Source organism: Melospiza georgiana, chromosome 15 (genome assembly GCF_028018845.1).
Source record: "Melospiza georgiana isolate bMelGeo1 chromosome 15, bMelGeo1.pri, whole genome shotgun sequence".
Lineage (NCBI taxonomy): Eukaryota > Metazoa > Chordata > Aves > Passeriformes > Passerellidae > Melospiza > Melospiza georgiana.
The window spans coordinates 9,570,569-9,585,286 of NC_080444.1; the positions used below are offsets into that span (position 1 = coordinate 9,570,569).

Consider the following 14,718-nt stretch of genomic DNA (forward strand, 5'->3'; position numbering starts at 1 on the left):
GCAAGGGCTGGGATCCCCTGGAGTTAATTCAGGCTTGGGGATGCTGGGATATGTTCATGCCATTTTCTCACCATTTCAAATACCAGCAAACAGAGGAGGTCAGAAATGAAGAAACTGAAATAGCTGCTAAATTATTTTTTATACAGTGAAAAACTTGTATAACCCTATGAAGACCTGCTGGAAGCCTGGTCCAGATCAACTCCCTGACTCATCTGCAGCACTCAGTTAAACACACAAGGGTTTTATGGCTTGCCAACAGTTCAGCAAACTCCAGGAGAGCCTGTGCCTGCTCCCATGAGCACTGCTCCCACCCCGAGGGGAGCTGGAGGCTGCCAGATGCTGAGGCTCACATGGGGCATCCCAGTGCCCCAGAGATGCACAGCCTGCCACTGATTCCTGCATCAGCTCTGGTGGATAAAATCAGGTTCCTAAAAAGCAACCCACTCCTTCCTGACATGCGCTACCACACCTGCAAAGTTCTTCCTGGTGCCGAGATGTAAAGAAGAGTAAGTGCAGTGACAGTGCCTTAGGCCAGGAGGAGCTTTGGAAGGAAGAGATCCTACAGTTTAAGACAAGAGAGCAATCCTTTGGGAAAGACCATGTCCTGCCTCACAGCAATGCAGAGAACAGACCAAGCTGGGCACCTTCCTCACCTCCAGCAGCTTCAAGAAACTGGAGCCCAAAAAGTGTTAAGCTTTGTGCTGTCCAAGCACTGCAGTGGAGACATGGCAATAAAAAGGGAACAAAGCCCAGAGGCCGCCCTCAGCAGTGTCTGTCCATCTCCTGCTGGGCTCCAGGAGCTGGGGATGTCATCGGGGCTCCCCTTTTGTGCACAGACAAGTCTTAATCCATTGGGAAACCATGTTCCCAAATTTGCTTGGTGGACAAAGAAATACCCAGGCTGGGTGATGAGGAGTCTGCACAGGAGCCACCAACCCACCCAAATTCACCATCAAGGCAAAGAATCACAGGGGCAAAGCCTCCACCAGGAGCCAGACCATTCACAGAAGCTCAGCTACACAGGAGGAGCATTTACTCCTTTATTTATCCAGAGACACAGCATTTTCTTAAAATCCTGTATCCATCAAAGGCTCCTTTAAACGAAGGGCTGAAAATTGGGATCAGCCTGAAAATCACAACAAACCTGAGGCCATTAGTCTGAAAGTGGGTCTCAAGGGCACTTGAGGAAAAGGAGTAAGTGGACCCCAACACTCTTGAGAATCACATCTATCCCTGGAGAAGATTACACTGTAATAAAATATACTCAGCAAATTCCCATGGTTAATCATCTCTGTAAACTGAATGCTTCACTTGGCTGAAGGGAGAAGGCTTTTTTTTCCTATATGCTCCCTTTAATATATCAGAAATAACTAATCCTGCATAGTGTTTCTCATGTAAAAATACTTAATTTTATTACAAGGAAGACATTAGTCAGTAATCTTTTCTTTACCTCCACTCCAGCCTAAATTAGTCTTGTCCAATGTCCATAAATAAGTCAGCCTAAGAAAGTCAGTGCAAAGACAGCTCTGCCAGCAGCCCTCAGTGCTGATACTGCTCCTACATACTGCTCTGCTTATGGGGAATCCTCCTGTGGCACACAACAGCTTTAAAAGGGCAATTTAAAGGGATGATTTTCACTTTCTGTTTATTAAAAATAGTATCTAGCAGGCCATTTGGACTGGATGCCCCACTTTCTTTTGAACTTAAGCTAACAGATTTTATACATGCTGTTGCCTCTCAACAGCAGAGCAGAATTTAAGCATTTAAGTTAGAAAAAGTGCCTGGGGATATAAGGGTGAAGGATAGGGCTGGAGATAGTGGTGGATGGCCACAATAATGAGCCACAACCCACACACAAGGGTTTGTGATCCTCAGCATTCCCACTCCCAGATTTACTGACCATGTTACTCCTACTTCTTGTATTTTTATGGCTTCTAGTAAAGGCTATAAAACCATGAGCCAAAAACTACACTCCCAAAACTGGGCTCAAAGACAAGAGGGAAGGCCAAGAAGATAATATATATTTAGATATATAGATAGTATATATTTTAGGTTTTCATTAACTGGCCTGAGGTTCAGACCTGCAAGCAAGCTGGCCTGAGCAGCTGGATGAGCCCAAAAGTGTCTTTAGGCTCACCCAGGGCTTGGTGCTAACAGGTACCTGTGCACTTCACCCTTCCCTCCTTGGCTGAAGATACCCCAGGGAACATCTGGAGCACCCTGGTCACCAGCACAGAGAGTTCAGAGCTCTGTGAGCACCCTGCTGGCACAAGGAACCTGACACCAGAGCCCCTGGACCCTGCAGAGGAAGCACAGGTACCCAGAGCCTGCCAACACATCCTCCTGTGCATGGAGAAGGGATGCTAGGGGCAGCTGGTCCTGGAGAGGGAGGGAGAGAGGGGACACAGTGCATCTCAACAGGGCACTGTCACCAAACCCTCTTATTTTAAAACAAACAAGAACCCAAAGAGAAGAATGAGATGGCACCACTGGGACCACTCTGTGCAGAAAATAAACTATTTGCAGTATTTCCTTATTGGCTGCTGGAGCCAAAACCCCCTCAAGATTTGGAAACAGCCTCTGAAAATCCATGCAAATTCATCATGCATACATACATCAACAGAGCAGCCACAGGAATGGGAACCTCTGGTCTGGGAAGGGAAGCCTGTGATGGCTGATGGATGAAGGGAAACCTGGATGGCCCCATCTGCCACCCATTCTGCACCATTTGTAGGCTATCTTCATGGCAGGGGCTGCAACAAGCACATTCCTGGCAAAAAAGGCTGATGGAGGGAACTTAACATCAGCCCCTCCCATGCACATGCCTGCTTGGGCACACAGCTCAGTGCCACCAGCAGTCTGTCCCCCCTGCCCTGATGGGCACAGGGCGTGCCTGGGCTGGCACTGCCCTTTGCTACAACCCAAACCTTCCTTTAAGTGCCAAAAACCCACACAGGCAGTGACACACACAGTCCAGCCATGAAGCTCCATTTGCCTTTTGCTGCTGTGCTGAGAGAACAAAGCAGCTGAACCCCAGGAGCATCCAGAAACAGGAGCAGCCGTGCCCAAAATGCACCCCCTGACTGCACAGACACCGGTGCCTGATGCTCAGGGCCCTTTGTGCTGCCTGAGTGGCACAGAGGATGCTCAGGAAGGGTTAATGCAGCTCGCAGCAGCTCCTGCCCTGGTGCCAGCAGCCAGTGAATGCAGCTCCGGGTGATGTAATGCTGGGTGCTGTGCAGCAATGCTGCCTGGCTGGGCAGGCTGCACTCCCAGCCCTCCTGCTGGATGCCTCGGGGACCCCGGGATGCCTCAGGGACCCCAGCACGTCCCAGGGACCCCAGCATGTCCCAGGGACCCTGCTGTCCCCAGCCCAGGACAGGGTGTCCCCTTCAGCTGCCGCTGCTCTTCCCCAGCTGAATTCTGACACTCGGTGCTACCCAGTGAACATCAGAAATTTTCATTATTAAAGCATCCCCAGCCATGGGGAGCATCTGATCCCTGAGCAGCACAGCACAGCTCTGCAGGGCACAGCCAAATTCCTTCCCAGGATCGTTCAAGGGCTCTCTCTTTGGGCTTGGAAATCCCCCTGTGACAATCCCATTCCCATTTCCATGCAGAACTGTTAAGGATGGGGTAAGGTGGCCCCTCCCAGCTGCTGGCAGTTTAGGATTTACATAGGCAGGATCTGGAAGTTTTACAGAAATGCAGCTGAAGCTCCCAATTACAATTAACAGGTGCAGTAAGAAAAATGCTCAGTTGTTCCCTCCCCATCTGAAATCTCCTTCTGTAACAGCCTTAAACCACAGTGGGTCCTTCCAGGCCCCTGGAATAACATAATCCTCTAAGGAGAAAGTGATTCACTCTTCTTTGATGTGATAAAAAGAGGAAAACAAGTGAACAGGAGGCACTAAACAGCCATCTTGTGAAACCCAGACAGCTTTTCCAATTCCATTTTTGAGCTGTTTATCACCACATAAAAAGCCCGATACCCAGCAGACTAGAGGAAGACCAGTGTTGATGTCCCTGTCTTTCTCACATTTATATTCCAGCCTAAATCTCACCGAGATTTAGCTCAACAAATGAATTATTTAAGCTGCAACTCTGATTCAGTGCCCAGAGAATCATTTTGATGTAGATGGCAGCAGGGACCTGGTACAGAAGGATTCAGGTGCAGAGCAGTGTCTGCTTTCCCAAGGCAGAGGAGAGCACCAGAGGGTTCATCTCCACAGCTTCTGAGAGAGGAAAACCAGGGCTGCAGAGACACAGCAATGGCTGGGCAGTGCTTTGCTGGTGGGCTGATTGCAACAACAAAACACAGATGTTTTTCTGGCAGACCAGAAAAAAGCAATGTCTGGGCTGAGAGCAAAATGCACACATAATTTCTGATGCTGTGCAAAGATCTTCTCCAGATTCCTTTCCCCCTTTTCCCTCTGTGCCATCCAGCTCTAACAGTGTTGAAGGCAGCAGGGGGACTGTCCCTCCCTGCTGCTGGGAGGTGACACAGCCTGTGCTGCTCTCCTGGCTCTGACACCCAGCAGAACACAGCAAACAGAGCAGCCTCCAGTGCCAGGGCAGCTGCCCGGGATGCTCACACAGCTCCCTGCAGGCAAGCAGGGCAGAGCAGCCCCAGCACCCACAGGTGCTGCTCTCCCCCTTTCCAAGAGCATCCCTGACCCCCCCATGGCCCTTCAGGGTCACACAGCAACCTCCTCCAGACCCAGCCTGCAGGCTGCCAGCGTCCTGCTCATTCCCATTTCAGCAACAGAGGTCTTGGAATTGCTACTGGAGAAGCCAGGGACACTCGAGTGTGTGTTTTCTGGATATAAAAAGACAAAAAAAAAAAAAAAAAGTTGCTTCTTTATGTAACTTAAGTCAAGCTACTAACATTAAAGCATCTGGAATTAATTATCCCAGCCAGATAATGTTTCCATAATTACTTCAGTAATGCAAACAGCTCCACTTGCCTTTGTATCCACCTACTAATGGAGACCAGAAACAGAAGACATGAGCAATGGTGGCAGCTCTGCACCTGCCAGGGTCTGAGCAGGAGCCACAGCAGATCAAGAACTGCACAAACCCCCTGACACTGTTACTCACAGGGCTGAGTGTGGCAGAGCTCAAAACACAGACATGAGCACAAGATGACAACAACTCCCATCCAGCAGCAGCAGCAGTGTCTGCACATGGGTCTCCTTAGAGAAACCCAGCCCAGTGCAAGCAAAGCTTTGAGGAATTTGAAAAGGCAGCACCCAGACTCTCTTAATGTGTTCTGGATCACTGAACTGACACTGAACCCTGAAGCACATGAGAACAGCTCTGACACTCCAAGCAGCTCAGAGCCCATCCCAGAGAACAGGGAGGGATCCATCTGCCTCTTCCACCATCCCCTGCAGCTTTGGGTGCACCTCATGAAACCCCAGAATGGTTTGAACTGGCAGAGACTTTTAAAGGTCCTCTAATCCAAACCCCATGCCATGAGCAGGGACACCTTCAACTAGATCAGATTCTCCAGATCTTCTTCAAGTGCACTGAGAGAAACCACCTGCAGCTCTCCTCCACCTCCCCAAGATGTCAGGAACACAGTGCAGCTCACTTTCCAGCAACACCCCACCTAAATTCTACAAGATTACCCACAGCAGCACCAAGAACTGAGCAGCTGCTCCTGCTGCTGGGCTGTCCCTCTCCTCCCATCACTCTGGAGAGCACTAAATGCAATAGCTGCTTGCATTGTTCAGAGGGGACCCAAGGTGCCCCAAATCACTGGGAGGTGATTTCATTAGGGCTGTGGTTGCAAGCCCAGCAGTCAGAGCTGCTGGGGTTTGCCTGGCTACACAATAAATCCACGGTTCTGGATGGAGAGCAGAGGCAATGCAGTGAGCTGTGGAGGCTCCCAAGGCTCTACCAAACCAGAGTGGGTCCCAAGAGCTGCAAACCTTGTTACAGAGCAGCAGGAAATCCAGCTCACTCGTTCTATACATTTGCTGCTGAAGTACACTTGACTTTCTGTGTGCTTGATCCAGTATAAACCACAGGCATCCACTGGGAAAATTAGCAAACATTCAAAATAAAAGTCCAAGTGGCTCAGAATGAGGTAAGAACAGGCTGGATTAGCACATTTCCCATAGCAAACTAATAAAGGTGAGGACTTGCTGAAAGCCCACACAAGAACTTGTCAAGCAGAGAGTAAACCTGAAATGATGACAAGTAACAGGCAGAGTAAATCACACTCACTCCTTTGCAAAGCACTCACAGGCACTGGGCACGAGCCAACAACCTCCTGCAGCACCAGTGCCCCCTTCTGCGGCACCAATGCCACCCTGTGCAGCACCAATGCCCCTTCTGCAGCACCAATTCCCTTTCTGCAGCACCAATTCCCTTTCTGCAGCACCAATGCCCCTTCTGCAGCACCAGTGTCCCCCTCTGCAGCACCAGTGCCCCTTCTCAGCACCAGTGCCCCTCCTCAGCACCAGTACCCCTCTCTGCATGGCCCAGTCCCTCTGCTGCCCTGGTGTGATTCATCCCACCCCAAACCAGGTCCCTGAAGCCCTGGCAGGACAGACCACCCTGTGCACAGACCATCCCTCCCCTCTGCCTGCGGGGACAAGGGACGCCTGAGCAGATCTGACTGGAAACCTCCCTTGGCCAGGGGCAGAGCTGGAGACCAAACTCACTGATGTTACATCACTGGGATTATTTTGCAGCCCTGGATCAGTGCCACTGGCCAGCCCATCCTCACAGCCCAGCTGTCACTGTGGGGGTCCCCAGGAATGGGCAGGCAGGGATTCTTCCTCTCCCCACACACAGCCCAGGGCTTGTGATCAAAACATTTAGGCCTAGGGCAATTGGGATTTTCATTTCTTTTGATCAGAGCACAGTCTCTGAGGGAAGTGTAGATGTATTTCTGGAGCATACCAGAACCCAGGCACATTCAAGGGCAGGCAGCCACAGAACAGGGATAACCAACCCAAGAAATAGCCCTTTGTAAAATCGCCAGCATGCCATCTGCAAGCTCCAAACTCACACATTTTTCATGATGAGCTGGAGGGAAGGGAAAAAAAAACAGGAAAAAAAAAAAAAGGATTATGTTAAAAGAAAAAAAAAAAAGCTGTGCTCCAAAAGCTCCTCAAACTGCTGCAGAATCCTGCCTGCCCCTTCTGCAGCAAAGCCCAAGGGAAGCAGCTGATGAGTCAACAGCCAGCCTGCGTCGCCGACCGAGGAGAGGAAGTCCAATGTGAGCACTGAGAACAAAGTGTGCTGGTTCATGGAGTACACACTGAGCAGGCAGCCTCGGGGAGCCCTCCCCAGGCTGCAGGATACAGCCTGGCTGCCAGCCAGCGCTCCCAGGGGACACGGGGAGGTGACGTCCAGGCATGGCTGGGACATCTGCACCGTGCCACCCTGGTGCCAGGCCAGCCTGGCCGCCTTTCCTCGGGCTGCCACGCTCCACATGCAGCACACACTGCTCCTGCAGGGGCCCTCTCCCTTTGCTGGGTGTTGTGGGTGCAGCACCCAGCCCTGTGAGGAGGAGCTGAGGTGTCTTCTCAGTGCAAGATGGGGGCAGGGACGTGTCCCAGTCCCACACCCACTGCTGGTGCACCAGTTCACTCCTCTGCCCGCCTCAGCACACTCATCTCCAGCACTGCTTCCCACAGACAGACCTGCTCCGTGTGCCTGCTCTGCCAGGGACACTGGCACCACACAACCACCACCTGCCAGCAATGCACACCTTGGAAAGAGCTGCTGGAGCTCCTGGAGACGTGGGGGCACCTCCTGATGGGAGTCCAGTAAAGAACAGCCTGGAGGAGATGAAGCTGAGTGGGCAGTGCCACACCACCCAGCCCAGGCAGCCCTGCACCACCTGGATGTGCTCCCTGAGCACAGCCTGACCTGTGTGTGGCCACCAGAGAAGGGCAGAGGGGACTGAGGGAGGACAGGACAGGGACAGGGCCGTGGTGCACGGCAGACGGATTGTGCCGGTGCCGCCATCGCCGGCACTCGCCGGGGCTGTGCCTTCCTGTGAGCACAGCACTTTCTGTTTTCTGTTAAAACAGGGCCACAGCGACGATGCAAGTATAGATCTGCAATGCCAAGAATATCTGGGAAGGCTGCCAGCAAGAAGCAGCCTTCCTGCTCGTCCTCCCGCTGTGTGCAAATTCACAGGAAACAGAATCTACAGCACATACTAATGTGGCTTAATGCGAGATCCAAGAGCCACCTTGAGATCCTGCTTGCATCCCTGTCAGCCTGGGGAAGGAGCCACATGCCAAGAACATTAAATCATTAAATAAAAGAGGAAATAAAACCTGCACAGGTGCATAAAATCCCACGTAGGTGCTGCTGCTCTAGGAAGTGATGCTCTGCTGTGCAAGCTCAACACGCATTGCCACCAGCAGGAAGGGACAAACCCAGGTCCCTGGCACATCCACTGCTCAAAAATGGCTTCACAGCCTCCTACGAGCACCCATCAACCAGCAAAGTCCCTTGGGGTTTGTTATGGTGTGACTCTGGGAATACAAAACTCATCTGACTTTTTCCCATCTTCCCATTTACAACAGGAGAGGTACCCAAAGCCCTGCTGCTCCCAAACTGCTGACAACTCTTGCCCTTACTTTACCTTATTTAATCCTGAGGCTGCACTGAGATGATCCAACTTTGCCTCCAACACCCAACTGCATTCCCATAGCAGAATGGGACCTTGCATCTGGATCTCCTCACGCTGGAAATCTCTGTGCCTCTGTTTACACAAGTGTAAAATAACTGCAGAGTTCACACAGGGGCTGTAAGGCTCAGCTCTGCTCCAAAAAAGCCAGTGGAGATCCTTCCACTATGGTCTCTAGCAGAGGTGGAACACAGCACCAGGGGGATGCAGTGCCACCACCACCCTCACGGCAGGTGGGTGGCACAGGGCAGGGGATGGCAGCCTGCCTGCCTGCTGCAAGGGAAAGCTGCCCTGGCTGCTCACTGCTCTGATAGCTCCCATCTGACTGCAAGTGCCTTTTATCTCCACACAGGAGCCCTTCAAGCTCTGGGCAATTCTCAGGCCAATAAAATTCTCAGGTTCAAATAAAACCCTTTTGAATAGCCGTGAGCCAGAAGTAATTGTGGAGAGGAAGCAGCTGATCTCCTGCGCTGCCTCTGATGACCCTGGCATCCAGGTGGCTGCCAGCAGCATCCTCCTGAGACAACAAGCCAAGATATGCTGCACCTCTTCCTCCCCTGCTTTCCTCACAACTGCACTGCAATTTGTGCTAACCTAGAAAGGACCCTGGAGTTTAAGGTGGCTCTCAGTGGAGGCATTTGGAGACAGATGCTTTCTGAGGAAAGCATTCCTTAAAATACAGCTCTTGCCTTCTGCCTCTACCCCAGCTTTTGACATTTTACAGCTCCAGGAAAACAAAATGTTTTAAAAATCTCATTTTCAGCTTTGGAGGCACAAAACCTAGAGCTGGTTTCCAAGCAGCCAGGAGGGAGATGAAAAGAGCAGCAGTGGCTGAGTGCACGGCACCTTTCGGACAGAGAGCTCCATCTCTGCTCCAACTCATGGCAGCTTTGGGACAATGAGCTCCATCTCTGCTCCAACACATAGCACCTTTGGGACAATGAGCTCCATCTCTGCTCCATCTCTGCTCCAACTCATGACACCTTTGGGACAATGAGCTCCATCTCTGTTCCAACTCACAGCACCTTTGGGACAACGAGCTCCATCTCTGCTCCAACTCACAGCACCTTTGGGACAACGAGCTCCATCTCTGCTCCATCTCTGCTCCATCTCATGACACCTTTGGGACAATGAGCTCCATCTCTGCTCCAACACATAGCACCTCTGGGACAATGAGCTCCATCTCTGCTCCAACTCATGGCACCTTCCAGACAATGAGCTCCATCTCCAGAGCAGGAAGCAGTTCCCACCCCACAGCACAATCTGCTGGCTGCCCATGGCTCAGCCCAGGATCCAGCTCCTGAGCAGCAGCACCATGGGCTGGCTATTATTTTGCAGACAATGTTTGTCTGCTCACCAGCTCCAGGGGCTCTGGCTTCTTCTCTCCAGCCTCCCCACCTCCCCCTAGGAGTTTCACATGGAAGTGGCTGTCAGAAGTGACAGCATCAGGACTGGATTAGCACAGGCATCCCCCCCTAAGGGCAGGATGCTCTGTCACACCTCTGAGATGGGGAAAGCAGAGCGCTGACAGCGAGGAAGAGCAGCAGCCGCTGGGCTCCACATTGCCAGTGCACAAAAAACATCAATGCTGGGACTTTTTTCAGCAGATTAAAGGAATTTGGATTGTCCACGGCTAACACAGAGAGGATGTTCGGTTTAGACAAAAATTTTTGAGTAGGGAAAAAGGAAAATTTGGAAGTAAAGGAGGAAAGTGATGCCGAGGCCATGGGGCAGCAGCCACGGGGTGGGGGCAAAAGCAGCAGCTCAGGCAGGACCAGCAAGGTGGCTGCTCCTGGGAGGGACACTGGGGTGAATTAAAGCAGTTAAACAGGGGAGGTAGATGGAGTTGTAAGGCATTTTAAGGCTGCTCTCTTAAGGCAGATGAAATAGAGTCATCTCTTGTGAAAAAACATTTGACATTTCTCCAAAACAGGGCAAGATGCAAGAAGGAGTTGTCTAACCCTGGAGATAGCAAAATTACTGCAGTCTGCTCTGTCCCTGGCAGCCCAACACTGCCCTTTCCACCTCCCATTCTCACATCAGTGGCCCAAGTGGGAAAAGCTTGAGGGCAGGGATGCTTTGGGAGGCAGGGCTGCTCAGCAGAACACACCATCTCTGCTGTGCCTTCTGGCGTGCATTCTGTCCTGATTAAAAAAAATCTGGCAGTGTCACTGCCTGTCCCCCTGGGAGTGCATCATGGCCACAAACCAGGTGCAACCATTAACACTGCTGTAAAATGAGCTCTTCATTTCCCTCCCATCACACTGGGGAAGGCAAAATATCCCAAACAGGAGTCTATCCGAGGACAAAGCCCTCCAGGCCATGCTTGCTGCCCAGCCAGCAGAGAGAGATGGTTCAGGCAATTGAGACACAGTGTAAGACAGAGCAACAGCAGAAGAAAGAAGAGGAAGCTGAAGCTGTGGGCAAGCAGCACAATCTCCAAGCAGCCCAGGAGCAGCCTGGGATGAGCAGCGTGTGACACAAACTAGAGGGGACCTGGGGTTAGCTAGGAGTGATGGAGTCAGCAATCACTACCTGAGAGGTCATAGAGAATGGGTCAGATTTCAGAATTACAGATTTACAAAGGACTTTAAAGGGGTCGTCTAGTTCCAATACCCTGCCATGGGAAGGGACACCTTCCACTAGAGCAGGCTGCTCAAAGCCCTGTCTAGCCTGGACATTCTTCCAGAGATGCAGCCACAGCTTCTCTGGGCAACCTGTGCCAGCACCTCACCACCCTCACAGGGCAGAATTTCTTCCTAATATCTGTTGCTTTAAAAATAAAACAAATGCTTTGTAGAGCAAGGCTTGAACTAAAAACAGTGTTGAGGTACTGAAGAAAGAGCTGGAACTATTTCAGGAGGCAATTCATCAAGGATTATGGAAAAGTGCCAATTAGAATAATCAAACAAGTAAAATAATCCCAAGAATTAGGAAATTCTTCAGAGGATAACACTGGAAGAGAAACTGACACTGGAAATGAAACTTCACACTCAGGGTGAGTGGGCAGCACCAGGATGTCCCCTCCAGAAACAGGGGGACACCACCACCACCATCATGGTGCTGGGGGTGCCAGAGCAGGACAGGGTGGGATGGGGACCTGGGAAGGAGTGACCTGTTCCAGATGTCACTCTAGGAATATCCACTCATGAAAACATGCAGCACAGCTGCTCCAGCACCCCCAAATCCAAGGGCTGGGAGCCAAGAAGAGAGGTGCATTTCCAGCCTGTCCTGCACCCCAGGAGCCTCTGGCTGTGAGGTCTGGGATGCCAAATCCCACTGGTGGGAGGCAGCACTCCCAGCTCTACATGGGCACTGCCAGGCCAGGCAGTGCCAAGCTATCACTTTTCAGCTGGAAATAGCCCCGGCACGAGCCCTCAGCTGGGAAGCAGAGCACTGGCGAGGCCAGACTGCGGTTAGCTATCAAAGACAACTAAAAAAAGATATTTCACACACAGGCTTTTTTTTCCTTCCCTTCTCTTTTTTTTTGGTTGCTTTTTTTTTTTTTTTTTTCCCAAGGATTAAATCAACTCAACAGCCCCCTTTACAACTTCCCTTTTGATGTGTTCAGACTCATTAAAGTTTCATTTCTTTCTCTGTTTTCCCCGGGGGAGGAAGGGGAGCGTACACAAAAGTTTATTTCAGAAGCGGGGTCGGCAGCTGCAGCAGCAGCAGCTGCTGTTGCTGTGGGACAAGCAGAGCCTCCACCAGCCTTTGCTCTGTGCCCAAATCCCTTGGCAGAACACATCCCCCAGCAGCCACCCCGCTCCCGTGGGCAGCCCCAGCATCGCCCTGGCACCACGCTGCACCAGTGTTTCTGCAGGATGCACACACGGTGTCACACGTCACAAAGGGAACACACCAGAGATGCAAAGCTCCTCTAAACCCTGTGGGGAGTTTTGGGTCTGATGCTGCAACTTTTCAGGTCCAACCCTGCGAGTTCTGGGGTCCCTTCCCGGCCTTTTCCATTCCCCCCAGCGGCAGCACCAACCTTGCCCCCACAGCTCTGGCCACTGCCCTGGGATAATCCCCACACGCGTCACAGGGAGTAGCAGCTCCCCCATGTTTCCTTCTCGCCTGAGCAGCTGTTTGAGTGTCTATTTTAAACCTCAGTTCCCTATTTTAAAATAGCTAATGAGCCCCCGATCTCTGCTGACAGACGTCGTCTCCACAAGGTCTTGGGAGATGCTTCTGTGTTTGCTGGGCTCCTTTTCCCAAGCCCTGAATCTCAGCACGCCCAGCACGTCTCCAATCTGCACAAACATGGTAAAGAGGGAAGTTTTTAATTTAAGGGCCAACTCCTGCTCCCCTGCCGTGAAATACCAGCGGTACAACCACGTGCTCCTAGGCAGAGAGGCATCAAGCAGCCAGGCACAGGCTGGCATTCTGCATGGGTTTCTGTTGTTATTTTTTTATTATTCCTTTGATTTTACAAGGTCTTTTTTTAAAATTTCCTGACCAAGAGCAAACAAGGAGCTGTCCCAGCTGGCCACTGCCCAAAAAAAGCCACACATATGAGAGGGACATCTCAGGATGTGGTGGGAGCATCGCTGTGCAAGCCCAGGATCCTGAGCATCACCTCTAAGTGCTCTCCCAGATGGTGTGCACCCCACCAAGGCAGAGAGAACCCCACAGAAAGGAGAATTCCCAATCAGGACCAGGTTCCCTGTGGACAGAACCAGATGGAGGAGACCCTGCTCACTTACCTGACCACAGGCTCAGGGATGGCCTCAGCACTTGCTGGCACCTGGACACCCTTCTCCCACTCCTGCCTCCAGGGATCAGCCAGCACGTAGTACTCGTCAGGGCTCAGCTGGAAGGAGTCAGGGATCTTCATGGCTGTTATCAGATCCGTCCTGAACACCTGCAGGGGAACAAACCATCCTGAGGGCAGGGTCCAGGGAGGGTGTCCAGGGAAACTGCCCCCAAGGCACAGCACAGGGTGTCTGCATCACCAACTGAGTGGCTTCAGGGTGTCAAATTAAGCCCCTGCAGGGCCAGTTTTGGGCAGGAGAACACGGCAACAGGCAGGGACTCCCCTCCAGCCACGCAGTGCCAAGAGCTCAAGCCCTGCAGCTGCAACCCCTTCAAGGTTCCCCATACTAGGCAGTCAGGAAATCCAGCCACAGGGTGTGAGCCTGGACAAGATGCAGACCAAAAATTAGTTTTAAACTGAAGAAACAGGCTGCTTTATCTTAGGGGATTGATGGTTTCAGCACGACCACACAAATCTACTCCAAATGCTAAGGGATGTACAGCAACTGGGGTTCTCCACATTTGGCTTCACAGGCCACAAGAAAATGTTCTTGTCTTGAATGAAGGTGTGGGAAAAACAGCCACTTTATCCCAAGCACCTTCATATCCTCCTCACATCACTTCACCATCCTAAGCACCTTTGTGTCCCCTTCAGGTCACTTCAGTGCCCCAAGCACCCTCATGTCTCCATCACATCACCTCATTGTCCTGAACAGGGACAGACAAAAGCTTAAGACAGAAATTATCCAGCTAAAATGTGATCTAGGTGCTGCTTACATATCCACACAGATTCTTCCTGACTCAATAAACCCCTTGTGAGATCAACACTGGTCCCCTCCTGCAGGAAAATCCTCCAGTCCTTCAGTCAGTGAATGGGCTCATTCTCCATCTCACTCGTGGCCCTGCAGCATCTTCTCCCAATACACAGGGATGAAAAACTCATTCTAAAAATATCCCTCACGGTAAGTAAGGTTTTCCTTCCAGAGGGCTGCCTGACAGCAATGACTCGAGCAATCCTGCCTCTTGCAGCACAAAAATAAATTGTAAATGAAAATGGATGATTTCTCCTCTCTACCATCTGCTATTAGCTGGAATAATAACTGCCAGTGCCAGCAATCCTGCCTGGACACCATCTCACTCCCTCCCTGCTACTTCTGCATTCCTTCCACAAGGCTGGGGTGGATCAGGTGTTTTCTTTGGATATTGTTTAATCTCTTCACAGCCTGCTCTCCAAATGAGAATTGCTTTGTCAGAATCATAAGAAATAATACAGGATAGTTCTACATTTTTTGACACAAAGA

At 51.3% G+C, this 14,718-nt stretch overlaps 1 protein-coding gene across 3 annotated transcripts in view; it reads right to left on the bottom strand.

Moving 5' to 3' along the window:
- The window catches only part of JADE2 (jade family PHD finger 2), a 74,515-nt gene that overhangs the window by 40,259 nt on the left and 19,538 nt on the right, over positions 1 to 14,718 (bottom strand). For all 3 annotated transcript variants that reach the window (XM_058035120.1, XM_058035118.1, XM_058035119.1), the window contains one exon: positions 13,369 to 13,526. In XM_058035120.1, coding sequence (XP_057891103.1) covers positions 13,369 to 13,526 — 158 coding nt within the window. The remainder of the gene's footprint in view (positions 1 to 13,368; positions 13,527 to 14,718) is intronic.